The sequence below is a fragment of the Lissotriton helveticus genome, chromosome 4_2 (genome assembly GCF_964261635.1).
Source record: "Lissotriton helveticus chromosome 4_2, aLisHel1.1, whole genome shotgun sequence".
Lineage (NCBI taxonomy): Eukaryota > Metazoa > Chordata > Amphibia > Caudata > Salamandridae > Lissotriton > Lissotriton helveticus.
The window spans coordinates 112,753,973-112,781,916 of record NC_136064.1 but is presented as its reverse complement, the minus strand read 5'-3'; the positions used below and the strand labels follow the sequence as shown (position 1 = coordinate 112,781,916).

The 27,944-nt window shown below is 48.8% G+C and overlaps 1 protein-coding gene across 5 annotated transcripts in view; it reads right to left on the bottom strand.

Moving 5' to 3' along the window:
- Window positions 1-27,944, bottom strand: part of OGT (O-linked N-acetylglucosamine (GlcNAc) transferase) — a 399,845-nt gene that overhangs the window by 202,022 nt on the left and 169,879 nt on the right. For all 5 annotated transcript variants that reach the window (XM_078640248.1, XM_078640247.1, XM_078640246.1 and 2 more), the window contains one exon: window positions 12,789-12,878. In XM_078640248.1, coding sequence (XP_078496374.1) covers window positions 12,789-12,878 — 90 coding nt within the window. The remainder of the gene's footprint in view (window positions 1-12,788; window positions 12,879-27,944) is intronic.

Sequence of the window (27,944 nt, the reverse complement as noted above, 5' to 3'; positions counted from 1 at the left end):
AAGTCATTAAAGCTAGTAGTACAAAAGGTGGGGGCAAAGCCAGACATGTAAATCAAAAATACAAGTAATACAAATAAGCAATGGGGTCAAACAAGTAAAACTGATCGGTGCAGAGTCTTTAAAGAGACCGAAATGACAGTTCAGGTGTATTTAGCCATAAGGGTGGCTTTTACTTCTTTCTTAAAGAGTGTAGTGGAGGAGATGCGCCTTGTTTCGGGAGGGAGTGAATTCCAGATCCTGGGTGCCATTCCTGAGAAGGAGCGTTTATAGGTTTTTTCCTTCCGGAATCTTCGTGGTTTCAATAGAAGATTGTTTGTGCCTCTGGTGTTTCTGGCGCCGCCAGATATTGTCAGCTTCTGAGTGAGGTAGGCGGGTGAGTTCAGGTGTACCGCCTTGTGTGTCAAGCAGGCGATTTTCAGATGTATTCTGGCTTCGAAAGGCAGCCAGTTCAGTGATTTCAAGTCAGGGGAAATGTGAGAGTGCTTTCTTGACCCAGTGATGAGTCTCGCTACAGCGTTTAGAGAAGCTCTTAGGGGTGCGGTAGTGGTTAGGGGGAGTCCGCAGAGGGCGATGTTGCCATATTCAATTCGAGGGATGACTAGTGCTTGTACTGCTGTTTGGAAGTCTTTGGCAGGGAGGAAGGGTTTAAGTTTCCTCAGGGTATTGGTTTGGAAGTTCGCCCCCTTAGTTGCCTTGCTGATATGCTGCTGCATGTTGAGATTGGTGTCAAGTGTTATGCCTAAATATTTTGCTGAGTCCACGATGGTGGGTTGGACATTGAGTGTGGTTAGGAGTTTAAGCCACGTTTGAGTGGTAGAGATCTTCGCTGGAGGTGAGATCAGCAGGAACTCTGTTTTCAGCGCATTGAGTTTGAGATGATTATCGGCAAGCCAGGATTGGGTGCTTCTGATTGTTGAGTTCAGGAGCAGAATGTCTTTGGGGGATTGTAATTTGAGATAAAGTTGGGTGTCATCGGCGTACATGTGAAATTGTACATTGGATGCTTGTAGTAAGGTGGTGAGAGGTTCCATAAATAGGTTGAACAGAGTCGGGGATAGGGAGGATCCTTGGGGGACGCCTAGCGTTACAGGTACTGGCGAGGACATCAGGTTGTTGCTCTTGAATTTCTGTGACCTGTTGTGTAGAAAGGAAGTGAACCACTTGAGAACAGTTCCAGATAAACCCATTCTTGTGCTTAGTAGTTCGAGTAGATTCTCATGTTTAACGGTGTCGAATGCTGATGAGAGATCAAAAAGGATAAGGAGGCAGGTGTCATTTTGGTCTAGAATTGGAAGTGCGTCGTCAATTATGTGAGTCATAGCAGTTTCTGTGCTGTGACCTGCTCGGAAGCCTGATTGATGAGGGTTGAGGAGATCGAATTGTTCAATGTGTTTAGTCAATTGTAGTTGTGCGCATTTTTACAGCAGTTTGGCGAGAGTAGGAATATTGGTAATAGAGCGGTAATTGTTCAGATCAGAAGGGTCGGCTGTAGGTTTCTTTAGTAAGGGAGTGACTTGTCCAACTTTGAGGAAGTCAGGAATGGTTCCTTGTTGAAGTGAGCTGTTGATAATTTTATTAATTATTAATTCTATAAACTCTCTTGCAGCCATTGTAACCATGTAATACACCTTACACTGGGTCTAACTCCATGTAGCAGCTGCGTACAACGGGTCTAGACACCGCTTAGACTATCACCGCCACCTGTTTACATGAGTCAGTGAATTACACTGAATTTACGTCACACAGATTCCTCCACTGACAGCTGTTCACAGCGGGGTCCAAGTAGCAGGCAGTGGCAGGTATTGTCGATGGAGCAGACTTGCACCAGGTCTAAGTCAGGGCCACTGAAGTCAAGAGATTCTGCAGCAAAATACCGACTGCAGCACGGCATAATTTGCTAGTATTTTGCTGTTTCTAAATATAAATACAGACAAAGGAAATATAATTTCCCGTCTGTATTTATATGTAAAAATCTGTAAAAACGGAAAACCGTGAGCCCTGGATATAATACAACAGAGCTCATCTGACAAGTGTGTAAAGAGCCCATTCTGCTACTGAATCTGGTTGAAGAAAGAACACAGGTAACTCAACTGATTGGTTAATATGGAAAGCAGAAACCACTTTAGGAAGGAATCTGGGATTGGCGTGAATAACGACCCCATCTTTATGGAGTTGACAGTAGGTTTCTTCTATGGTTAATGCCTGTAGCTCACCAATTCTAAATAAAGTTCCTGCAATGAAGAATGCAACCTTCCATGAGAGAAGCTATAAAGGACACTTGTGTAGTGATCCAAAGGGTGGACCCATAAGTCTTGTAAGTACCATATTAAGATTCCATACTGGCGTCGGGGGAATTCTATTAGGTACAACTCTTTAAGCCTTTAATAAAGGCTTTAATGGCAGTAACTTTCAACAGAGACAAATGTGGTCTGTTTTGCAAATACGCAGCTACTGCTGCCAGATGCAACCAAATTGATGTGCAAGATATCCCACATTGCTGTAGGTTCTGAATAGAAGCATCCAGAGGTAGAATTTTGTTATTACAGTAGACAAATCGTAAACTCAAGCTCTGCTAGGTTTTCTTGCTTCCTTCAGAAAAGTCATACAGTCTGCTGACAAATAAAAATATCCAAACTCTAGGATTTCAGGAGCCAAATCACTAAGTTGAGCTCCTTGGGTTATGGATGCTTGATTTATCCATGGTTCTGAGTGAGGAGACTGGAGGGGAGATGTAGCTTTTGATGTTGTACTACTGAGAGCTATAAGGGGTGGTGTACCACTGTTGACGGGCCCATGCGGGAGCTACTAGAATCCGTGTGAGGGATGTTTGCCTGAGCACCGAACCAGAAATGGAGGGGGAGGGAGAGGCGGAAAAGCGTAGGCACATATCCCTGACCAATTCATCCATAGGGCATTGCCTTTGGATAGAGGGTGTGGGAACCTGGAGGCGAAGTTTGGGCATTGTACGTTGTCTGCTGTGGTGAACAGATCTATCTGAGGATATCCCCATTGTTGAAAGTATGGAAGGAGAACTTGGGGATGAAGTTCCCACTCGTGTATTTGTTGTCTCCTGCTGAGGAGGTTGGCAATTTGATTCTTCACTCCGGGGAGGTGTTCTGCCAGAAGGTGAATCTTGTGATGGATTACCCATTTCCAAATTGTGAGACATTTGTGACAGTTGGAGAGTGGGTCTACCTCCCTGTTTTTCTACATAGTACATTGCTGACATGTCCGTGCAGAATAGGACAATTTTGGCTGAGAGATGAAACTGAAAAGCTTTCAGCGCTAGAAATACTGCTAGACACTCTAGATACTTGATGTGGAGTCGTTTGTGTTTGTCATCCAAGAAACTCTGAATTGTATAATGACGGAGATGTGCTCCCAAACCCGTGAGAGATGCGTCTGCTGTTAGCACGACTTATGGAACAGGGTTGATGAAAGGTAGCCCTTTTAATACATTTTGTTGGTTCTATCAGTGCAGAGAGTGATGTGTGTGGCTGTCTACCAACACTAGAAATGTTAACTGACCCTGTGACTGATTCCACTGACGTGCTAAGCATTCTTGTAGTGAATGTATGTGTAGTCTTGCATGAAGCACTTTTGGAATGCATGACGCCATCTTTCCCAGTCGCCGCATGAAAGTCCTGGCTGGCAAGCTTTGGTTGGTTTGGAACTACAGCAATAAAGTTTAGGTATTGGAAATTCTGGCTGCATTAGGGGAGGCTAGAGCCATGAGAGTTGAGTGTGGCTCCTAGATTGGATAGTATCTCGGAAGACTGAAGGTGAGACTTTTGAATATGGACTGTGAAACCCAATTTGTGGAGTAGGAGGTGTAGTGTGGTCTGAGTTGGATCTAAAAACTTGGTGTGCGCTGGTTTGTATGAGCCAGTCGTCTAGGTACGGAAAGACAGGAACTTATTGTTTCCTGAGATGAGCTCCCAGTACTGCTAGGAATTTTGTAAACTTGCTGGGAGCAGTAGCTACTCAGAATGGGAGTTGAATATGCTACTTACCAGTATGCATCTGTTCTTGGCATGTAGGGCTGCTAACATTCATATCTTAGCATTAGATCGCCGCCTAGTGTTGGGTCCGGATGATCGCACATTGTTGTCCTGGAAGAGTCTTCGAAGTATCCTGAGATAGGTGGCTCCTCCCCTGGACTACAGTGTGCATGGGCATCGGCTCCATCCCCAGATTGTTTTTCGCCATTGTGGCAGGAGATGGAGTGAAAAGTGTAAAGGATGTCCATGCTAATGAATAAATACAATAGTATATCTGCAGCTGCGACAGGCACCGGGGAGGAGGGCGGGCGATATGAATGTTAGCAGCCCTACATGCCAAGAACAGATGCATACTGGTAAGTAGCATATTCAGTTCGAGGCATGTGGGCTGCTAAATTCATATCTTAGCATAGAATACATAGCAGTCCCTCCATCAGCGGCGGTTGCCCGTGCCAGCTGCAGAAACCTGAAAAAGTGTTTTGAGAACAGCCTGTCCTACAGCAGCTTGCTGCTTGGAATGCACATCAACACAGTAGTGTTTTGTAAAGGTGTGTGGTGTAACCCACGTGGCTGCTCTGCAAATATCCTCTAAAGGAATGTTCCCTAGGAAAGCCATGGATGCCCCCAGTTTGCGTGTGGAGTGCGCCCTTGGGGGTATTGTTAAAGTGCGCTTGGCCTTTTGATAACATATCTGGATGCACTTAACAATCCATCTGGCTATCCCTGCTTTGGAAATAGGGTTGCCTTTGTGTTGTGGTGCGAAGGCAACAAAAAGTTGTTTTGTCTTTCTAAAGGGTTGTGTTCTGTCTATGTAGTACATCAACGCCCTCCGTACATCTAAGGTATGGAGCATTCTTTCTGCCACCGTTTGCGGGTTTTGAAAGAACGCTGGCAAGTCAATAGTTTGGTTTAGATGAAACTGTGACACCACCTTCGGAAGGAATTTGGGGTTAGTGCGTAGCACTACCCTATTTGGATGAATTTGAATGAATGGCTCTTGGATTGTGAGCGCTTGCAGCTCACTGACACGCCTCAGAGACGTAATAGCTACCAGGAAAGCCACTTTCCACGTAAGGAACTGGAGTTCACACGAGTGCAGTGGCTCAAATGGCGGTCCCATCAGTCTGGTGAGAAAGACATTGAGGTTCCACACCGGAGCTGGCGGTGTTCTTCGGGGAATGACTCGTTTCAGACCTTCAAGGAAGGCTTTAATGGCGGGCACTCTGAAGACAGAGAGATGCTGCCTGTTTTGAAGATAAGCCGCTATGGCGGATAGATGTATCCGAATGGAAGTGTACGCTAGATTGCACTTGTAAAGATGCAACAGATAGCAAATGATGTTGGGGATAGATGCATCTAGCGGGTTGATGTCATTGGCTGTACAGTAAATGACAAAACGCTTCCATTTCGCAGCATAGCATGCTCTGGTAGTTGGCTTCCTTGCCTCCTTGATGATGTTCATGCATTCTGGAGGTAGGTTAAGGTATCCAAACTCTAGGACTTCAGGAGCCAGATCGCCAGGTTGAGCTGTTGCAGATCTGGATGCTGAATTTCTCCATGGTTCTGCGTCAAAAGACTGGGCGTGAGGCGCAGTCTTTGATGCGGCACCACTGAGAGTTCGAGGAACGTGGTGTACCAAGCCTGGCGCGCCCACGTTGGAGCAACTAGGATGAGAGTCATCGCGTGTTGCCTTAGCTTTCTTGCGACCAGCGGTATCAGAGGGGCTGGCGGAAAAGCGTACGCAAATTTGCCTGACCAGTTCATCCATATCGCATTCCCCTGCGACTGTGGGTGAGGGAACCTGGCGGCAAAGTGTTGGCATTTTGCGTTTTCTTTTGTGGCAAACAGGTCTATCTCCGGATGACCCCACTGCTGGAAGTACGGGTGGAGGACAGATGGGTGTATCTCCCACTCGTGCATTTGATGGCTGAACCTGCTGAGCAGATCCGCCATCTGGTTGTCCTTCCCTGGGAGGTGTTCTGCCATGAGGAAAATGTTCCTCTGAATGGCCCACTTCCACATGCTCTGAGCCAGATGAGACAGCTGTGGCGAGTGGGTGCCTCCCTGCTTTTGAATGTAGTACATCGCAGTCATGTTGTCCGTCCGGACTAACACTACCTTGTTGCACAGATGTACAATGAAGGACTTGATCGCCATGAAGATTGCCATCAGTTCTAGATAGTTGATGTGCATCTTTTGCTGCCGCGTCGTCCATAGTCCCTGCACTGTGTAAGTGAGCAGATGAGCTCCCCATCCCTGGAGAGATGCGTCCGTTGTCAGGATAATCTGCGGCACAGGCTCTTGGAACAGTCGGCCCTTGCAAAGGTTGTGTGGAGTCCACCAATGCAGAGAGTCGTATGCCCGACTGGTAACCAACACTAGGTCTGTCAATTGCCCCTGAGCCTGTGTCCACTGATTCGCTAAGCACTCCTGGAGCGGGCGCATATGTAACCGTGCGTGAGGGACTATGAAGATGCAGGAGGCCATCATGCCTATCAACTGCATGAATACTCTCGCCGGAAGCGAGTGTTGTGGTCTGAACTTTTGGATCAGAGACTGCATGCTGTCTATCCTGACTTGGTTTGGTTGAGCCATGGCCGTCAGGGTATTGATCGTCGCACCTAGAAACTGCCGGACATGTGCCGGCTGAAGATGCGACTTTGGGTAGTTCAGCGAGAAACCCAGATCGTGAAGGTGGTGAATTGTAGTCGACATGTCCGCGGCGCACTGTTGTTCCGACTTGGCTTGAACGAGCCAGTCGTCGAGGTAGGGGTAGACATGGATGTTCTGCCTCCTGAGGTGCGCTGCTACCGTCGCCAGACACTTGGTAAACACCCTTGGGGCTGTGGTGACTCCAAAGGGTAAGACCTTGAACTGGTAATGCTTGCCTTGAATAGTGAACCTGAGGTATTTCCTGTGGGACGGGTGTAGTGGAATGTGGAAATAAGCATCCTTAAGATCTAAGGTTGCTAAGAAGTCCCCTTGGTTTAGCAAGGGAAGAATCTGTTGCAGTGTGAGCATGTGGAAATGTTCTGACAGTATGTACAGGTTGAGGGGGCGTAGATCTAGAATGGGTCTGAGAGATCCGTCCTTCTTTGGAATAAGGAAGTACAGGGAGTACACCCCTGTGCCTTCCTCTCTTACCGGCACGAGCTCGATTGCTCCTTTTTGCAGCATCACCACCACTTCCTGCTGCAATAAGAGCAAGTGCTTTGCGGACATAGGCCTTTGCCTTGGCGGGATGTTGGGTGGAGTGGATTTCAACTCTAGGCAATAACCATACTGGACTAGTTGTCGCACCCACCTGTCCGTGGTGATGTTTCTCCAGACGGGCAGAAACTGCTGCAGTCTCCCCCCGACAGGTGTTAAGTGGTCGGGGGGCAGTGACGGAGAGTCACTGTTTGCTTGGGGTAGAGGAGCGGGAGCTGTTGTTTCCTCTGCCGCGACCTCTGTTGCTGTTATTTCTGTAACCTCCCTTGTTCTGCTTTTGGAACGAGGATTGTGCTCCACCTTTTGAGAACTGAGACTGTTGACCCATTTGTCCTCTGGTGACTCCACGTGCACCTGAGCGACGAAAATTGTTGCCACGAAACTGTTGCGACTGGAGGGCCCCCATGGACTTAGCAGTTTCTGTGTCTTTTTTTATTTTTTCTAGGGTGGTGTCAACATCTGGACCAAACAGACTATCAGGATTGACTGGCTGATTGAGAATGGTTGTCTGTATATCTGGTTTAAACCCCGAGATGCGGAGCCACGCCTGTCGTCTCAGCATAACGCTAGTGTTGATAGCTCTAGCAGCTGTGTCTGCGGCGTCAAGTGCACACTTGATGGCTGCGTTTGAGATTAGCTTCCCTTCCTCAATAAGCAGTTTGGTGCCTTCTTGGAACTTTGGAGGCAGGTGTTGTATAACCTGTTCTAGGGTGTCGTAATGCGCCCTATCGTAACGTGCTAAGAGTGCCTGTGTATTGGCAATGCGCCAAAAGTTTGCGGCCTGCGCAGCTACTCTTTTGCCCCCTGCCTCTAGCACTTTGGACTCCTTATCCGGGGGAGGAGCTTCACCCGTTGTCTGGGAGTTGGCACGTTTCCTGGCATTGGCGACCACAAGAGAGTCCAGTGGCAACTGTCCCCGAATGTATGCGGGGTCTGCAGGTGCAGGTCTGTACTTCTTCTCAATGCGTGGATTGACCACTCGTGCCCTGGTAGGCTCCTTAAAGATATCCCCCGCATGCTTGAGGACTCCCTTAAGCATAGGCAGCGTTTTTACTGTCCTTTCAGAGACTGAGAATGTGTCGAAAAGGAAGTCTTCTTCTATCGGGTCAGCATGCATGTCCACATCATGATTGGCCGCTGCCCTCTCAAGTAGCGCATGAAAACCTGCTGAATCCTCAGTGGGGGATGCACGTGCATTAAAAAGCTGCGGGTCCTGCCCCACATTTTGGGTGCCCTGGTCACCAGTGTCATCATATGAATCCGGTTGTGCATCTGGTTCATTGATAGGGAAATTGTATTGTTCATCCTCATCATACCCCTCACCCGCAGAGTGTTCTGGTGAGGGAGTAGGGCTCCGTCTTGGAGGAGGCAGGATTGGTTCTGTGAGGCCTGAAGCATCAAGGGGCACCCTTTTCTTTTTCAGTGGGATGACATATGAGTCCACTGACTCTGAAGTGATTTTCCTCTTATAGAGGGTCAATTTGCCGGTGTCTGCGTCGATGAACTGCTCTGAATCATCCTCTGATTCGAGAACCCGACGTGGAAGTGGGCCAGCCGTTGAAGAAACCGTCTTCTTCGGTGCCGATTTGGTGGAAAAGGCTTTCAGCGCCTCCTTTGGCGGCAAAACAAAGAGAAGTTTACCAGAAGGCTTCGCTGGATTGTCTGTTTGTGCCTTCGGCGACGAAATCGGAGCCGACGGAGCAGAGGCCTTCTCCCTAATTCGCTGTAGTGATGCGGCGACGAGGGACGCCTCACTCTCAGTTGGTTTTGGAGCCGACGAGGATGTTTTGACCTTTCCTTCGGATCCGACGTCTTTGTGGGCCTTGTGGGCTTTCGACGCGGAACCCGCTGTCACCGACCCCGAGTCCTGGGACCGGTGCGCAGACGTGCCAGTCTTCGATCCGTGCGCCTGCGTAGACTCCGTGGAGCCGGCCTTTGCGGGCTTGGACGGCGGCGCCGATGCTGATCCGTGCCGACCATCTTTTTTAGAGGACCCCTCCTCAGGCGTCGATTTCGAATGAGCAGCAGCGGAATCGACGGACTTCTTCGACTTCTGCGGACCGGAGGTCGACGGAGTCGATGGATTAGCGGGTACAGTCGTTTTCGCTGGCACGGCAGCCATCTTAGGGACGCTCGAGTCCTTAAGTTTCGGTTTCGTTTTCGGGTCGGCCATTTTAGATGGAGTCGATCCCGATGCTTTCGGTTTCGATACAGTCTGCTCAGCAAGTAAGTCCGTGGCCGGGCCAGAAGGCGGGGCTGTGGCTTGCGGCATGGGGTCGTGGGTAAGGCCTACAGGCGATCCCGTGACCCGGTCGGTATCCTCGAAACCTTCGGGGCAGAGCTCGTCCCCTGAGCTATCCGCCGCGGCCCCATAAATCTCTTCGTCGTCTCCTACCTCGTCGACGTATTCAAGGCCTTGACCCACGACACCGTCGTCGTCTACCGGATCCGCCTCGACCTCCGTCTCGGGTGGGGAGATCTGAAGATGATGACCCTGGTCCTCTTCATCTTGGTCGCCGAAGATGTTTTCCGGATCCGGGGCCGCTTGTCTAGCTTCCATGCGCACCGCGCGCCGAAGCTTGAGAGTCTTCTTAGACCGGAACTGTGCACAGGCCTTGCACTTGCCGTCGTCGTGGTCAGGCGAAAGGCATTTGTTACAAACGGGGTGTAGATCGATGTGTGGGTACTTGGACCCACAAAGCGGGCAGTATTTAAACGGGCTCCGCTCCATGTCTGAAAAGTTTTGCAGTCGAGTCGCGATGAGAAGGCCTCAAAGTTCGAAAAGCGAAACAAGACTCCGCTTATTCCGGCTCCAAGAGACGGAAGACTCGAGACCGAGCGCAGACAATACCGACGCAAAAAGCGAGGCCTTTTGGCCGCTAAAAGATAGTTTTTCTCGGTTTCGACAGAGAGACGTCGAGACCACATCCGAACCCAATGGCGGAAAAAAACAATCTGGGGATGGAGCCGATGCCCATGCGCACTGTAGTCCAGGGGAGGAGCCACCTATCTCAGGATACTTCGAAGACTCTTCCAGGACAACAATGTGCGATCATCCGGACCCAACACTAGGCGGCGATCTAATGCTAAGATATGAATTTAGCAGCCCACATGCCTCGAACAGGTAGGTACCCAGGAGTTGGGCAATGGGGGCCGGGGGCGCTGGGTGCAGGGGTGTCTTGACATCGGGAAATCTTACCCTCTGCTGGTCGCGGTTGGAGGGGTCCCTTGTTGTGAGGCTGCAGGCGTCGCCTGGGTCGTCGAGGAGTGTCCTTGAGCACTGGCTTTCAGGTCACAATCGCCGGGGGGACGTCCTCAGGGTTTTTGTCCACTCGGGCACAGGCCGGGCTTGGTGGGTGTAGAGTGGGCTGGATTTGCTGATCCTGGCTGGTACCAGGGGTATTGCTGTTTGAACAGAGCTACTGCTCATGGGAGTCCCAACCTTTAAGACGTTCAGGGCAGGCAGGTCTTCCGGGGTTTTCAAGGTTGCTGTCCATAGGAGACGACAGGATTTAGCAGGAGCAGGTTCAAGGATCAACAGGCCTGTAGGGCTGGGGCCAAGTCAGTTGGTGTTGTCCTCTTGGTAGCAGCTGCACGGCAAGTCGTCTTCTTGATCTTCTCTGTTTTCGAATCAGAATCTGAGGAAGGAAGGTTCAGGGTGCATCTAAATACTAAATTTAGGGGCGTTATAGGTAGAGGAAGGGCAGGGACCAATAGGTCCCTGTCCTGGGGTGAGTACACCCCCTAACCTGCTCCTCTCCTGTGGGAGCGGGGCAGGAGCCTATCTCTGATTGGGCAGGGCTCCGAATCCTCAAGATGGCCGGAGCCAGGAGCTGTGCTTCACCTCGCTTCTCCCACCTGAGGGGTGGAGTTGGCACAGTCTGGCACACCCCCTTTCCTCACGTAGGGTTTCCCGCCAGTGTGGGGGTCAGAATAGGTGGGGGCCAGTTGCTGTGTACAGCAAGTGGTCTGGAGATGCTCACAAAAGCGGCATGCCTTTGAAGCTTCCCCTGTCCATTCTGGGGGAGGAGACCTAGCACCTCGCAAAGAACGTGCATTGTTGCAGGCCCAGGAGAGCGGATGGCTCTCTACCAAGGGGTCCAGCAACATGTCGGCTGTGTGGCAGCCTAGGCAGCCACTCAGGCAAGACGTGGATTGTAGGTTAGGTTCAGGGGGTATCTCTATGTCCACTGTCGTGCATTTGGCATTAAATCCCACACTGGCATCAATGTGGGTTTAATGTGCTGAGACGTTTGATATCAAACTTCTCAGTCTTCAGTGAAGCCATCATGGTGCTGTAGAGTTCGTAATACCCTCCCAGCACCATATACTCTTAATGGCAGCACTGCACTGCTCATGCACCTGTGCCCACACCACTGGCATAGTGCACCCAGCTAGAGAGGTGACTGATGGATGCCAGTGCAGTGTGTTGTGGGCATGGCACACAGGGATGTGTGCCATGTCGACTGTTTAGTTCAGCATCAAGACACTCCGCCTGCAAAGGCAGTATGAGTGTGTCATGGTACAGGGCCCCTAAGGGTGGCACAATAAGTGCTGCAGCCCTTAGGGGTCTTCTCTGGTCACAATGCCCTGGGCACCATTTACCAGGGGCTGAAAGCTGGCCAGAGATGCCAATTGGGTTTTAGTTTCAACACAGTTTTAGGGAAGGAACACAGGCCCTGGGCACCTGGTTGGTAGGAGCCCAGGGCACACTCAAAGCACATCTGCAATTCAGCAAAAAGTGGGGGCATACCTTGCAAGTAAGATGGCACTTTCTCACAGTATGATTTGGACTTCGGCCTCAACATCTGGCACCATGGCGAAGTTCTCATCGCTAGACAGGCCCAAATCTCGCAGGGATAGTGTAGGTTAGCCATGCATGGTATGGTGGGCTACTGTGTCATTATCTTACCCTCAGGGTCTTCAGCACAAAAAATACACAGACATTACAATCTTCACGGCAATAGTCCACCTGAAGGCAGAGATTGCAAACTGGCTGTTGGTCCATGGTCCTTTGTAGCGAACTTGTGGTGGCAGTTCTTGCAGAACTGGAATGGTGTTCTCTTCATCACGGATTACAGCCCCCACCCCAACGTGTATTTTCCATGTTCTTCGGTGAAAATACCTTGGTCTGCTCCCAGACCTTCCCTCTGTCTTCCCTCGCTGACTACTACTCTCCGGAGTAGATTTCGGTCTTCGATTACCTTATTCTTCCCGTCGATGGAAATATACCCAGACCCGGATAAAAATCTGATGATGGTGACCGAAGGTGGGAGCTTCCAGAGGAAGCACAATAACTTCACAAGGTGTACCAAACGGAGGTACGTCGACACAACAAAAACAAACAGAAGGACAAATGTTTTTAGAGACAATTCTAGACATAACCACTAGATGGTGGAATAATGCACAGCATGCGGATCCAGAAAAGATTCACGCTGCAAAACACAGTTTCCCCCAATATCCACAACTGACTGCAGTACACAATTCTTCACAAGTTTAGTCCACAAACTATGTTACATCACTCATCAATAACACTGCTTAATTACAGAATAACTAAAGAAATGTGGAGAACCTCACCTGCGATAGGTCAGTGAAATGGTTTGCTTCAGCCATAACTTTCACTCGAAAATTGGTACCATCATCAGGACTGAGGGCATAACAAAACACCTACAGTTAAACAAAACAAATACAAAATACATTAGATCTGGGAACAGCACAGAATTACAAACTAAGTTAAAAAAAATGCAGAGAGCCAGAAGTGCACTCCTAAACCATGTTGCCCGTTCAGTGCAGAGTTGTTTAAATATGCAAGACCGAATTAGCCAGCATTATGGAAAACGTGACCTACTCATAACTAGGGATTTCCATCAAAAGTACCTTTCACAGAATATAATACTTCAATTGATCTCAGACTTCCCTCGAAGCAGCGCCTGTCTCACTAGTGGTTCCACTTTGGACTCAAGGCATGAGTTGTTCTCGTCGTTGCCACTACATAAAATCCCCAAGGATATTCAGGCAAGAAGAGCAGTTGTAGGAGACGGGAGATTGTATCTCATTAGAACATACTTACTCTAAAATAGAACACAAAATATAAACGGGACACAATGAGAAAGTGCCCTCTTTCTGCATGGCTGCCCCCACTTTTTGCTGAACTGCCGATTGTGCCCTGGGCTCCTGCTAACCAGGTACCCAGGGCCTATGTTCTTTCCCTAAAACTGCATTGAAGCCTAAACCCAATTGGCATCTCTGGCCACAGGTCAGCCCCTGGTAAATGGTACCAGAGGTACCCAGGGCACTATAACCAGGGAAGACCTCGAAGGGATACAGCACTTACTGTGCTACCCTTAGAGGCCCTGTTTGTGTGTACGCGCACGCACACACACACTTCACCCCCCCCCCTTTTGCAGGCTGCGTGTCTTGGTGCAGAACAAAGTGAATAGTCGACATGATAAACATTCTTGTGTGCCATGCCTACAACCCACTGCCCTTTCATATATCAGTCACCCCTCTTGCTGGGTGCACTATACCAGTGGTGAGGGTACAGGTGCATGAGCCCTGTACCCCTACAGTGTACAAGTCCATTTTTAGACACTAAGTGCAGTGATGCCAGTACGAGTATATGGTGCTGGGAGCTTGTCATTACGAACTCCACAGCACCATAATGGCTACACTTAAAACTGAAGTTTGGTATCAAACTTCTCAGCACATTAAACCCACACTGATGCCAGTGTGGGTTTTAATTTAAAAATGCACTCGGAGGGCATCTTTAATGCTGCCTGAAAAATGACCTACCACTAGTGTCCAGGCAGAGTGGCTGTTTTCAGCTGCCACCACCAGACATGTTTCTGAACCCCTGTGTCGAGAGCCTGTTGCTCTCGGGGCCTGCAACTATGCACATCCTGGGGCGAGGTGCCAAGCCTCCTCACCCAGGGTGGGCAGGGTACACGAAGGGGAAGCTTCAAAGGCTTGCCATCTTTGTGAGCTTCCATAGGTCACTTGCTGCTTTCAGCAACTGGTCCCCACTCGTTCGGACACCCACTTTGGGCAGGAGAACCAGCAGGAAAAACAAGTGAGGAAGAGGTGTGCACACCTCTGCCAACTCCACTCCTCAGGTGGGGAGGAGAGGTGAAGCACCTCCTCGAGTCCCCGCCATCTTGGCCTGTCCCTACCTCGAACCTGCTCCAGCGAAATCCCGGTGTGCCATGCGGCCAACAACCTTGAGAAACCCAGAGGATCGGCCTGCCTTCAAATCCAAAGACTGGCTCCCATGTACACCGGATTTGTTCAAACAGGCACCAGCTCAGCAGGGATCCATGAGTTTGCATCACTCTGCACCAGACACCCACGGCCTGAGTTAGAGTGGCCCAACACCAAGAGGAGGTCTGCCCGGCGATCCTGACCTGAGATCCAGTGACCCCTGACCTGCCTCAAGCCTCCAGCAGACGCCTGCAGCCTAAATCTGGTAGGTCCCACCCAAACACGACTAGGAGCTGGTAAGAAGATCCGACCCTAAAAAGGCAGCCCTGCATTCAATGCCCCACAGCCTTGGGTGGCCCAACCGACGGTGACTAACCAACCCCCAGCATCCCAACTTACCTCAAGAAGTGGTGGTCGAACCCAAAAGACCTGAGCCTGCAGTGGTTTTGCAAACAGCAGGTTACCCATTGCAAAGAGGGCGCAGATGTCGAAACAGCACCCTGCTCCAGGCCGCCCTAGTGCCGCTGGGGGTCCAACGAGTGCGCATCCCTGATCTTGGGGGACTCCTGAGTCTACCACCAGAACCTCAACTCCCACTACTGAATAATTGCCCTAAACAGATAACACTATTTTCCGCCATAGGATAGCGTTGACTTTCTTGGAAAACGTTTCCACGTGTGGAGTTTGAAAACAAAATGGTTACCAGTAGTAGTTTTGCAGCTTGAAGAATTTTCTGGATTTACTTGCTGTGCATCATTCCGCCATCTAATGGTTGGGTCCGGAATGGTCTTTTTTTCTTGTTTTGGTCGCTGTCAACCACCATTTGGTGTTAGGTACGTCCCCTGTGTGACGTCAGATGGTATTCTGGAGGTCAACGTGCGCGGTGGCCATCTTTAGATTCTTTGTTCTGGTCTTTGTAATCCTTCAGATGGTTTGAGCAGTACCACTATAATTCTTTGCTTCCCCACCTGTTTGTTTTCCTTATCAAATTTAATATCCAATTGTCTGTTGTGATCCTTTTCCACTGTCTGTGGAAAAAGAATATCCTTCCCACCACTTGTGTTGTGTGGGGCCTTTTTTGGAATTAAGTCGGTTAGACCCATTTCCTCTTCCTCTAGAGGATTGGCCTCTTCCTCTGCCATGGCGGTGGAGTGGTGTGGCTCACTGGTTAGAGGCGGCAGACCCGGAAGCAGAGAACGGCCCGGGACCAGGGTTCAATTCCCGACGCGGCAGGGTCGTGGACCAGGGTCAAAACTGACTCGATAATTCTCGCCTCGGTGCCCACTCTAACCAGGGATCGCACTCGACAACTCTGGGCATTAGCTTGCCTCATCTCCACAACGGCCCCCCACAGATGCCGGGGATGCCTGGTTTCACCTTGGAGATACCCAGAAGGGACCATCTCACAGGGATAGCCAGGACGGGTTCCCCAGCGGTCTACAGCGCCACTACGCCTCAGGGCAGCAGTGCGCTTTACAAGACACATACATTACATGGCCTTTTCCTCAAAAGGGCTTCTTTGGTTGTTGCCAACCTTGGTAGCTAGACTGTTGGCCCATTTGTTGGTTTTGGTTCGGTCCTTGGGATTGTTGTGGCATTTGCTGCCCTTGACCAAAGGTGCCTCTACCTGTGGGCTTTCTGCCACTGAAACCTCCTTCTAAACGAACCTCTTTGCTGTAGGACCCCTATTGCCATTGAATTTTGTTGTCTTTTTTAATTTGCTGAAGGGATCCATCCACTTCCTTGCCAAATAGAGCTTCCCCATTGAACAGTCTGTTAAAGATTGATGTTTGAACTTCCTGGATTCACATGCTGTACATATTCCATCATCTAGTGGTTGTGTCAGGAATTTTTTTTTCTTGTTTTGGTCGCTGCCAGAAGGAGAGCAAATGCCGTCTCCAACACCGGTCCTCCACCAAAAAAAGAAAGTAAAGGATGGATATAGTGGTGAGAAAGAATGGAGGAGGGAGCAACACAGTGGCACATCGCTAACTCCAATGCACTGTTAAATAAATATGGCCACCAGCAGTGGGATGATAGAGTTGCTAGACGTACCTGGCACCAAATGGTGGTCAACAGCGACCAAAACAAGAAAAAAAAATTCCTGACACAACCACTAGATGGTGGAATATGTACAGCATGTGAATCCAGAAGAGGAATCACGCTGCAAAACCTAAAGAAATTACTAACCGTTTTTTTTTGGAAATGTCCCAGTGCAGTATTCAGGTATACTGCACAGTGTACGAAAAGGACCCTGAACAGTAACTTACATGATATCCTACTAAAAAGCGGCAGGATGCCCGTAGGGTTACAGTGCGCTTTATAAGTATTGATACAATACAAATCCTATACAAAGTATATGTAATGTATTCTGAAAAGCATTACATTATCATTAACACTACTGTAACCAAATCAAAGAATAAGTAACTTACCTTCAGTAACGATATAGCTGTAAGAAACATAGGTTAGTTATAGATTCCTTCCCTTCGAATACCCCCCAGGTGTCAGACTGGATCTGGAAAGTTTAGACTGCAGTACCCCTGCGCGTCGGTCGACTCCACATCCATCGTGGTCGCCAAGATGACGTCACAGAGTTTACTTAGATGCCGCCATCGCGCGCTGACGTCAGTTCTGTACGCGAATTTCCACGGCAGGACCGCAGAGCCACGCAAGACACTGACCACCGGTGCACAAAACTAGAGCCCTGAAAGGGTGCCCTTAACCCTAGAAATCAGTTCACAGAACGGGGAGGAAGGGTGTGGCTGCAAGGAATCTATAACTAATGCTTCTTACAGATATATTGTTACCGAAGGTAATTAACTTGTTCATCTGAAAGAAACAGTGATAGATTCCTTACCTTAGAATAGATAACCCAGCAATACCAACCCCAGAGGAGAACCAAGATCACACCAGAAACTCCTGGAGAACAGAACTGCCAAAGAAGCAGTCTCTCTGGACTTGACTGTCCAAGCAGTAGTGTCTCGTAAACGTGTGCAACAATGCCCATGTAGCTGCCCAACAGATGTCATTCAGAGGGACTCCTCGTCCCAAAGCAGTAGTGGCTGCCGTCGCCCTGGTGGAATATATTTACAGAGTTTTATATAGCGCCAACTTGACCCGAATCGGGAATCAGAGCGCTTTACATAGCACCAGGAATGGGTGCATAGCCCCACTGGAGGCTCCTTATTAGCAAGAGAATAACAGGCTTTTACTAAACAAAATGACCCATCTAAAAATGGTGCGCTTGTGTACAAACCAACATGTCTTGGCACCCACGTAGCCAACAAAGAGCTGGTCATCCACCCAGAACTGTTGGGTGCGGTTCAGGTAAAATGAGAGCGCACGTTTTGGGTCCAGACGGTGGAGCCTCTCTTCCTCTCTGCAATAATGCGGAGGCGGAAAGAAGGTGGGCAAAGTGATGGTTTGCCTGATGTGAAAGGAGGTGACCACCTTGGGAAGAAAGGATGGAGGAGTTCTTACGACAACCTTGTCCAGATGTACAGCCAGAAAAGGAGGCTTAGATGATAGAGCCTGGAGCTCACTCACTCTAGCAGATGTAATGGCTACCAGGAATGCAGTCTTAAGAGTTGAGTCTCGAAGAGGACAGTTGTGAAGCAGCTCAAAGGGAGCACACATCAAATAGGTCAAGACCAAATTCAAGTCACACTGAGGCATCACGAAGGGAATAGGAGGAAAGAGATGAGCGATTCCTTTTAAGAAACAATTTACAACCGGGGACTTGGAGAGAAGGCTGATCAGGAAGCATTAGTGTTAGAATTGGGGGTCTCCAGTTGGCACAAGTAGGTACTGGTAACAAATAGGGACCCTCTCCTCTAGTCAGGTAAAGGAGGTACACTTCTAAAATACCCCCTGCTCACCCCCTTGGTAGCTTGGCACAAGCAGACATGCTTATCTCAGCGGCAGTGTGTAAAGCATTTGAGAACACATACAGTAACCAAGTGACAACACTACAAATGGACACCACACAAGGTTTTATATAAAAAATAAGTATTCTTTTATATAGAGTTACCACAAGACCATAAACGACAAAAATAATCCACAATAATATTAAAATTCAAGAGTTCTGGTTAAAAGGCTAAAGAACAAGTTACTTACCTCCAGTAACGATTTTTCTGGTGGATACAGTATCTGCCTGTGGATTCCTCACCTTGTGATTCATCACCTTGTGAATATCCCCCTGCGTCAGCAACGTTCGGAAAGGAAAATGCTACTTACCAGTATGCATCTGTTCTTGGTATGTAGAGCTGCAGAGTTGTACATTTAGCAATAGATCGCCACCTGGTGTTGGGCTCGGATGATTGCAGGTTGTTGTTGTCTTCTTGAAGAAGTCTTTGTAGTCACGAGATAGGCGACTCCTCCCTTGGACAATACTGCGCATGGTCATCGACTCCATCCTCAGATTGTTTTTCGCAATGATGGGAAATGATGGAGTTAGTAGAAGTAAAGATAAAGAAAGGATGTACATGCGTGTGCATCTAAGTAAGATGAGTACTGGAACGGATAGAAGTCCCGGGGAGGCGGGCTCTACATGCCAAGAACAGATGCATACTGGTCAGTGGCATATTCCGTTCGAGGCATGTGAGCTGCAGATTGTACATTTAGCAACAATTGTGCAGCAGTGTCTCCATTAGCGGTGGTCGCTTGTATCCGTTGCAGCATACTGAAATAGTGTTTTAAGGACAGCTTGGCCTACTGCAGCTTGCTGCTTGGCTTGCACATCAACACAGTAGTGTTTAGTGAAGGTGTGTATTGTGTCGCTGCCTTGCCTTGTCCTCTAATGGTATGTTTCCTAAGAAAGCCATAGAGGCTCCTAGTTTGCGAGTGGAGTGCGCTCTAGGAGGAACCGTCAGTGTACGTTTTGCTTTTTGATAGCATATTTGAATACACTTTACAATCCATCTGGCAATTCCTCCTTTAGAGATGAGATTGCCTTTGTGTGGGGGAGAGAAAGATACAAATAGTTGTTTTGTTTTTCTGAAGGATTTTGTCCCGTCTGTGTAGTATAGTAGAGCTCTTCTCACATCTAAGGTGTGTAGAGCTCTTTCTGCAACAGAGTCCGGTTTTTGAAAAAACACTGGTAACTCTACTGATTGGTTGAGGTGAAAAGGAGTAATAACCTTTGGCAGGAATTTTGGATTAGGCCTAAACCACTTTGTTATGGTGTGTATCTGAAAAAATGGTTCTTGTATTGTGAATGCTTGTATTTCACTCACTCTCCTGAGAGAGGTGATGGCAACAAGGAATGCAGTTTTCCATGTTAGGAATTGCAGTTCACACTTGTGTAAAGGCTCAAAAGGGGGACCCATAAGTCTTGTAAGGACCAAGTTTAGGTTCCATACTGGTGCAGGTGGTAACCGAGGTGGAATTATTCTTTTTAATCCTTCCATAAATGCTTTAATCGCAGGTACTCTAAAGAGAGATAGATGCGGTCTATTTTGTAAATAGGCTGCAATTGCTGCTAAATGCAGGCATATGGAAGAGTAAGCCAATTTGGACCTTTGTAGGTGTAGAAGGTAGCAGATGATATTTTGGATGGAAACATCCAATGGATCAATGTTATTGTTGTTACAGTATATTGCAATTCTTTTCCACTTTGCCGAATAACATGCTCTGGTAGTGGGTCTTCTAGCTTCTTTGATTATATTCATACAGTCTTGTGGTAGGTTTAAGCAACCGAACTCTAAGACCTCAGGAGCCAGATCGCCAAATTCAGTTGGTTTGGATCTGGGTGTCTTATTTCTCCATGGTTCTGTGTTAACAGGGATGGCATGAGCTGTAATTTTTGATGTGGAACCAGTGAGAGATCCAGCAGTGTGGTGAACCACGGCTGACGTGCCCATGTGGGGGCCACTAGTATTAGTTTGAGAGACTTGTCTGAGCTTGCGTACTACTAGATGGATGAGTTGGAGAGGCAGAAAAGCGTACGCAAATCTGCCTGAACAGTTCATCCATATCTCATTTCCTTCCGATTGTGGGTGTGGAAATCTGGCAGCGAAGCTTGGGCATTTCGCATTTGTGGGTGGCAAACAGATCTATCTGTGGATGCCCCCACCTTTGGAAGAATGGTTGGAGAACTTGTGGGTGCAGCTCCCATTCGTGAATCTGTTGTGAAAGACGACTCAACAGATCTGCTATCTGATTGTTAATTCCTGGAAGGTGCTCTACTGTCAGATGTAGGTTTTGAGGAATGGCCCATCTCCAAATGTTCTGTGCAAGCTGGGACAGTTGTGCAGAGAGTGTGTCACCTTCCCCCCTGTTTTTGTACATAATACATGGCTGTCATATTGTCCGTCCGGATTAGAACAGCTTTGTTTTGTACTTGAAAGGTTTTGAGTGCTAAGAAAATTGCTAGTAGCTCTAAATGGTGGATGTGGAACTGTTTGTTGATTGTTCCATTGGCCCTGTGTGGTATAATGCAAGAGATGGGCTCTCCATCCTGTGAGGGATGCATCGGTCGTGAGCACTATTTGTGGAACATGGTCTAGGAACGGCCGTCCCTTTGTCAAGTTTTTGATGTTCCACCATTGCAGAGAGCGATATGTACGGTTGTCCACCAACACCAGGTCTGTGAGCTGACCTTGAGCCGGATTGCACTGTTGTGCTAGACATTCTTGTATTGGGCGCATTTGCAGTCTTGCGTGAGGAACTATGAAGATGCAAGACGCCATCATTTCTATTAGTTTCATGAACACTCTGGCTTGAAGAGAGTGCTGGCATTGAAAAAGGGAGACTAAATTCTGAATGCTTTGAATCCTTGCTTGACTGGGATACGCTAGAGCAACCGATGTGTTTATGGTAGCTCCTAGATAATGGTGAACGTGCGAAGGCTCTAGGTGCGACTTGGTGTAGTTTATTGTAAACCTTAAGTTGTGTAATGTTTGAATAGTTTGTTTTGTGTGTTGTACACATTGGTTGAACGATCTCGATTTTATGAGCCAGTTGTCTAGGTAAGGGAAGATATGTATCTGTTGTCTTCTGAGATGTGCTGCTACTACTGCTAAGCACTTTGTAAACACTCGTGGTGCTGTTGTGACCCCGAATGGAAGGACTTTGAACTGATAGTGCTGTCCTTGTATGACAAATCTTAGATACTTCCTGAGCGCAGGATATATAGGTACATAAAAGTAGGCGTCCTTTAATTATAGTGTTGACAGAAAATCTCCCTGTTCTAACAATGGGAGAAAATGATCTGATTGTATATAATGGTTGAGGGGTCTGAGGTCAAGAATTGGTCTCAGTGTCCCGGCCTTTTTGGGGATTAAGAAGTACAGTGAGTAGACTCCTGTTCCTTGTTCTTGTAGAGGAACTACTTGAATAGCATCTGTTGCAAAGTCATCCTGTGCCCTGGGCACCCCCCAACTTTTTGCTGACTGGAACTGGTGGTAACTGACTCTGATTGACCCTGGGCTCTGTTTAACCAGGGCCAAGCTAAAAGGAACACGTTAGAACACAGTTAAGACACCCAACATACACTAGGGTTCACTATAGTATGGTGGGGTACCCCTGTAGTTGGCATGACCTACCACCTAAGCCCCTAGTATGTAATAGGGCAGGGGATTGAAACTACCTAGAAGTCTCCAGTATCCTGGGGCATGGCAGTTTAGAGGGCAGCAGATTCTCTGCACCAGCATGTGTGCAGTGCTGAAGCCTGAGGTCAGTTTAAAAGCTGCACTGGTGGCCAGGACAGCTTTTTAAACCTTAAATTGTGCCCAAACTCTACTTAGGGGGTAGGGGCCCTTAAAAATTAAATCCCTACCATGTTTTTGCATATTAGGGACCCCCAGGGTCACCCCTAGGTATCCCAGGGGTGGGGGGTCAGTTATCTATAAGGAGCGCCCTTATAAAATGAGTTTTTAGAAGCCTGGGTTAAGTGAAATTTTACATTTCACTCCCCACATTGTCTTAACCCCTTCGCTGCGGGGGTTATTCCTCCGCTGTGCTGGGGGGAGGGGGGCGCGCACAGCGCCCGCATGCTCATGACGAGCTCAGCTCGCCACAGGTGCATTGGCTCAGTGGAACGTTCAGCACAGGAGAGAAATTCTCCCCGCACCTGAGCGTTCCACGGGCCATGGCGAGCTCAGCTCATCACAGGTGCATTGGCTCAGTGGAACGTTCAGCACAGGAGAGAAATTCTCCCAGCACCTGAGCGTTCCACGGGCCATGACGAGCTGAGCTCGTCATGAGCATGGGAGGGGTTAAAGAGGTGCTCAAATTCGACTTTGATGCTGGAAGAATTGGGTACGGGTGATCTGCAATATTTCTGCAGATTCAGAACCCCTGAAGTCTCCCCTAGTTGCACAGGGGGTGGGGGTCCGGTAGAAATTAGGGAAATACTTATAAAATATGGTTTTAGAAGCCCTGGTGCTACAAACGTGGCGCAAGTCATTTTCCCCATTGCAAACCACATGGCCCATAGGTTAACATGGTAGGAAGTGACTGATTAATAAATATTGATAGGAGAGGACTAGCCGGACCATTCAAAGACTTCCCAGAATGGTCGTAGTAAATCCAACAATATTATATTGTTGAATTTCTCTTAAGGTGTACATACAATAAGTTATGAGACTTTCTTGTTTGTAAGTCCAAATTCTGCCTTTCGGTGGTCTGCCCTGATTGGTCAGAGTTAAGTGGATTAGCCAGGCTGCTGGGAGGGCAGTGATCTGTTCTATAGGAATGCCAGGCCAGGAGGTGGCGTCGTAAACTATGCTCTTTAAAGGCAAGAGGGGAGGCCTGGGTTTTAGTCCACAATGACAGTCATGACCCAGAGTCAGGACTAGGCTTAAGAAAGGTATTTGCAGATGGTACGGGATGGTCCATGGAAATGAGATATCCCAGGGGGTGTGTTTAGCCAGCTCTTACCTCCTTGCTGGAAAATCAGCCATTATGGATTTGGAAGGATGATGCACTCTGGGACAAACTAATGCCACACTCCACAGGATGTGGTCATAACTATGAGGAGTTGCCCTGCTCTCATTCGTCAGCAGTGACCTGGTGCTTGACCCAGAGAATTTTGAATAATTATCTGAGAGGGGTAGAGGCGGTGAAGACGCTCCTCCGCCTTGAAAGGGTGAGGAGAGGATAGAAGGTAGGTAGGTAGGGTAATGGACTGTCCTAGATGGAAGGGAGTTACCACCTTAGGCAGAAAAGCAGCCCTGGTCCTAAGTACCATTCTTCAAGCATGAATGGTCAAGAATAAGGGCTTTGAACTAAAAGCTTGAAGCTCACTTACCCCCTCCTTGCCGAGGTAATTACAACCAAGCAGACCGTCTTAAGTCTCATGGGACACTTGTGCAAAGGTTCGAAAGGAGAACCCATCAGAAAAGTAAGCACAAGATTCAAGTCCCATTGAGGCACAATAAAAGGAGAAGGAGGACATTTATTTATAAGACCCTTCAGAAATCTTAGAACCACAGGAGATTTAAATAAGGACGGTTGATCTGGCATGCAGATAAAAGCAGACAAGGCTGAAAGATAACACTTGACCGTAGCCACAGCAAACCCTTGCTGAGCCAAAGTACGTGCAAACTGTAGAATATTAGACAACCAAGCACTCAAAGGATCAACGGGCTTCTCCCCACACCAATTAACAAATTTAGACCATCTGTAAGAATAGATAGATTTGGTGGAATCACGCCTGGCCGATAGAATGATATCCACCACGTCATGTGGGAGAGAAAATGAATTCAGGTTGCGCCGTTCAATCTCCAGGCATGAAGGTGTAAGAGGTCTGGAGGTGGGGGTGTAGAACCTGCCCCTCCATCTTAGAGAGGAGGTCTGCCCTGAGAGGGAGACGGAGTGGAGGGCACGAGGAGAGGTGGAGAAGATCTGTGTACCACACCCTTCTTGGCCAATCCGGGGCGACCAATATGACTTGGGCCCGGTCTTGGCGAATCTTCCTCCGAACCCGAGGAATCAAGGGTATGGGAGGAAACGCATAAAGGAGTTGTGAGTCCCAACTCAACTGAAATGTGTCCCGCAAGGTTCCCTGCATCGGAAACTGGAGACTGCAGAATGACAGGCAGTGAGCATTCTCGCGAGTGGCGAACATGTCCAACTGAGGGGTTCCCCACGCCCAAAAGACGTGACAAACTACCTCTGGACGTAGCCTCCACTGAGAACTGCCGACAGACTGTCTGCACGCACGTTCAGAACCCCGGCCAGATGATCCTGAACCCAGGACCAGAGACGCAGAGCCTCTCTGCAGAGACACTGCGACCCTATCCCTCCCTGCTTGTTGACATACCACATCGCGGTGGTGTTGTCAGTCAGGACCTGAACCGACCGACCGCGAAGGGAAGGGAGGAAGGCCTTGAGTGCCAGACGTATCGCCCGCAATTTCAGAAGGTTGATGTGAAGCAACCTTTCCTCTGGAGACCAAAGACCCTTGACCTCCAGATCCCCAAGATGAGCACCCCACCCTAGAGTGGATGCATCCGTTATTACTGTGGCCACTGATGGAGGCAGATGGAACGGCTTTACATGACAGATTGCCTTCCACGCCCCACCAAGACAGATCCGCCGCAGCTTCTCTGGAGATCCTCACTTACTCCCTTAGATCTCCGTTGTGCTGATACCACTGCCTGCGGAGGCACCACTGGAGTGCCCTCATGTGCCAGCGTGCATGGTTGACCAGCAGAATGCAGGAAGCCATCAGACCGAGCAGACGAAGGACCTTCAAGACTGGAACGACTGCTCCATTGTGAAATAAAGGAATCATTTCCTGTATGTCGCGAATCTGTTGTGGAGGAGGGAACGCCCGACATACAGTTGTGTCCAGTACCGCACCAATGAACAGGTTGCGCGGGGGGGGCACCAGGTGAGATTTGGGTACATTTATCAAAAAACCCAACCTGTACAACAACCGAGTTGTGACTTGCAGATGAAGCACTTTCTCTGGAGATTCCGCCTTGATTAGCCAATCGTCCAGATAAGGGAATACTGGAATCCCGGACCTTCTGAGATGTGCAGCCACCACAGCCATCACCTTGGTAAAGACTTGAGGCGCAGTAGTAAGACCAAACGGAAGGACCACAAACTGGTAATGCTGCGATCCCACCGTAAAACGGAGATACTTCCTGTGTGACTTCAGGATCAGGATGTGAAAATATGCATCCTGCAAGTCGATCGACACCATCCAGTCTTCTTCCAGCAGGGCTTGAAGAACCTGCGCATGGGTGAGCATCTTGAACCGCTCCTGCTTAAGGTAAAGGTTCAAGATCCTGAGATGCAGGATTGGACGAAGTCTGCCATTCTTCTTGGGGATCAGGAAATACCGAGAGTAGCATCCCTGACCCCTTTCCTGCTCAGGAACCACCTCTATCGCACCTTTTCTTAACAGTGCCAGGACTTCCTCCTGCAGGAGCATCAGGTGGTCTTCCGAGCAAAGACCCTGGCAAGGAGGGTAATTCGGAGGGAATTCCCGAAAGGGAAGTGCATACCCATTCTCCACGAGATTCAGAACCCAAAGGTCCGACGTGACAGATTCCCAATCCCGTAGAAAATAGGTAAGCCGACCCCCTACAGGACCCGCGTGATCCGGAATGGCGAATCTAGGGCTGCTTTGCTGTAGTAGGAGGGGGTGGGTAGAATAAGAGGAAGAGGAGGAGGAGACCTGATGTCCTCAAGGACGACCTCTTTGTTTTCCCCTGTAAGATTTATACAACGGATTTTGTTTCTGCTGCTGTTGCTGAGATTGCTTGTAGGGATGAAAAGAAGATCTTCTAAAGCCCCTATATCTTTTGCCCATAGATCCTCTAGTTTTCAAACCTAAAGATCTGGCTGTAGCCCTGCTGTCCTTGAACCTCTCCAATGCAGCATCAGCTTTTTTACCGAAAAGGCCTGAGCCATCAAAGGGCAAATCCATTAAAGCAGCCTGAACATCTGCAGAGAACTCGGAAGTCTTCAGCCAAGCAGCTCTTCTAGTGGCAAGGGAAGATCCCATGACCCTAGCCACTGAATCCGCTGTGTCCATACCGCTCTGTACGACCTGCCGAGCAGCAGCCTGCGTGTCAAAAACCACTTCATCAAAATTCTTTCTGTCCTCCTCTGGAAGCTTAGGAGACAGCTGTTTAACAGTATCCATCAAAGCATGGATATATCGACCCAGTAAACAAGTGGCATTTGTAGATTTTAAAGGCCATACTGCCTGACAAACACTTTTTTTGCATTTTGGTCCTGCTTTTTGGAATCGTTATCACCAGGTACCTGGGGAAATGCACCTGCAGATATTTGAGAGCAGGCAGCTTGTACTACCAAACTCTCTGGTAAGGGATGAGTAGACAAAAATTCAGGGTCGCCAGGAGCAACTCTAACGCCTTGCAACGGCCTTAGAAACAGCAGGAGCCGTAAGTGGTCTATTCCATACCTCCAAGATGGGATCTGTTAGAGCCTCAGTAAAGGGAAGAATAGGCTCAACTACAGATGAAGGAGAATGGAGGACTTCAGTCTGAATGTTCGACTTGTACTCGACAGATGGCAAAGTCAAATTCAACAAATCAGCAGCCTTTTTAATTACCACATGGTAGGGAGCCACATCTTTAGAAGGAGCATCAGACACAGTAGCAAACTCCCAATCAGGAGACAGTTCAAGACCACTTGCATCTCGAATTTCGCCAAAATAATCATCCTGATCTTGAAGCTCTCCTTCAATTTCAGCTTCCCCATAACTCTTCTCCTCCAAAAGGCGCCTCGCCTTACGCCTCGACCACTCAATTCGAATCGACGTCGGATCCGGAACCTACTCCGAAAGAACCGGAGCTGGCGTCGAACATGGAGCAGGAGCCGGCATCGAACATGGAGCAGGAGCCGGCGTCGAACATGGAGCAGGAGCCGGCGTCGAACATGGAGCAGGAGCCGGCGTCGAACATGGAGCAGGAGCCGGCGTCGAACATGGAGCAGGAGCCGGCGAACTTCAAATAACATCTCGAGGTCGTTCCGGAGCCGGGGAAGTCGTAAACGGCGTCGATGACTTCGGCGGCACTGAGAGATGCCAAGGTGGAGCCGGAGCTGTCATAAACGGCAAGAATGGCACCAGAGCATAGGCTTGGGGAACCCCCAAATTGTATGCCAACCGACCCATGGGATTAACCAGTTCTTCAGAGGGGTACATGGCTCTCGCACAAACACCATACATGGCATTTAAAAAATGCGATGGGTCCTGTCCTGGACCCGGAAAAGAAGGATACGAACCCACCGGCTGCTCCAGAGGAGGCTGCACCGGAGTCGACTCCACTTGTTCCTCGGGTTGGTGAACCGGGGTCTTTCGAGACCTGAGGAACAGGAACTTCTTCTTCATGTCTCGAAGATTGAGAAGGATCCGGACTCTGATTCGACACCGGAGCCGGTGAATGCTCCTGAGGCCTCACCTTCAGGATTCTGAACTGGAGAGGGAGATACCATGTCCTTACGATATCTTCTAGAAGACTACTTCGTTTTAGAAACGGACTCCTTACCGGAATGGTGCCTTGATCTATGCTTCCTTCTCTTATGCTGCTTCTTTGACGATCTTGAAGCATG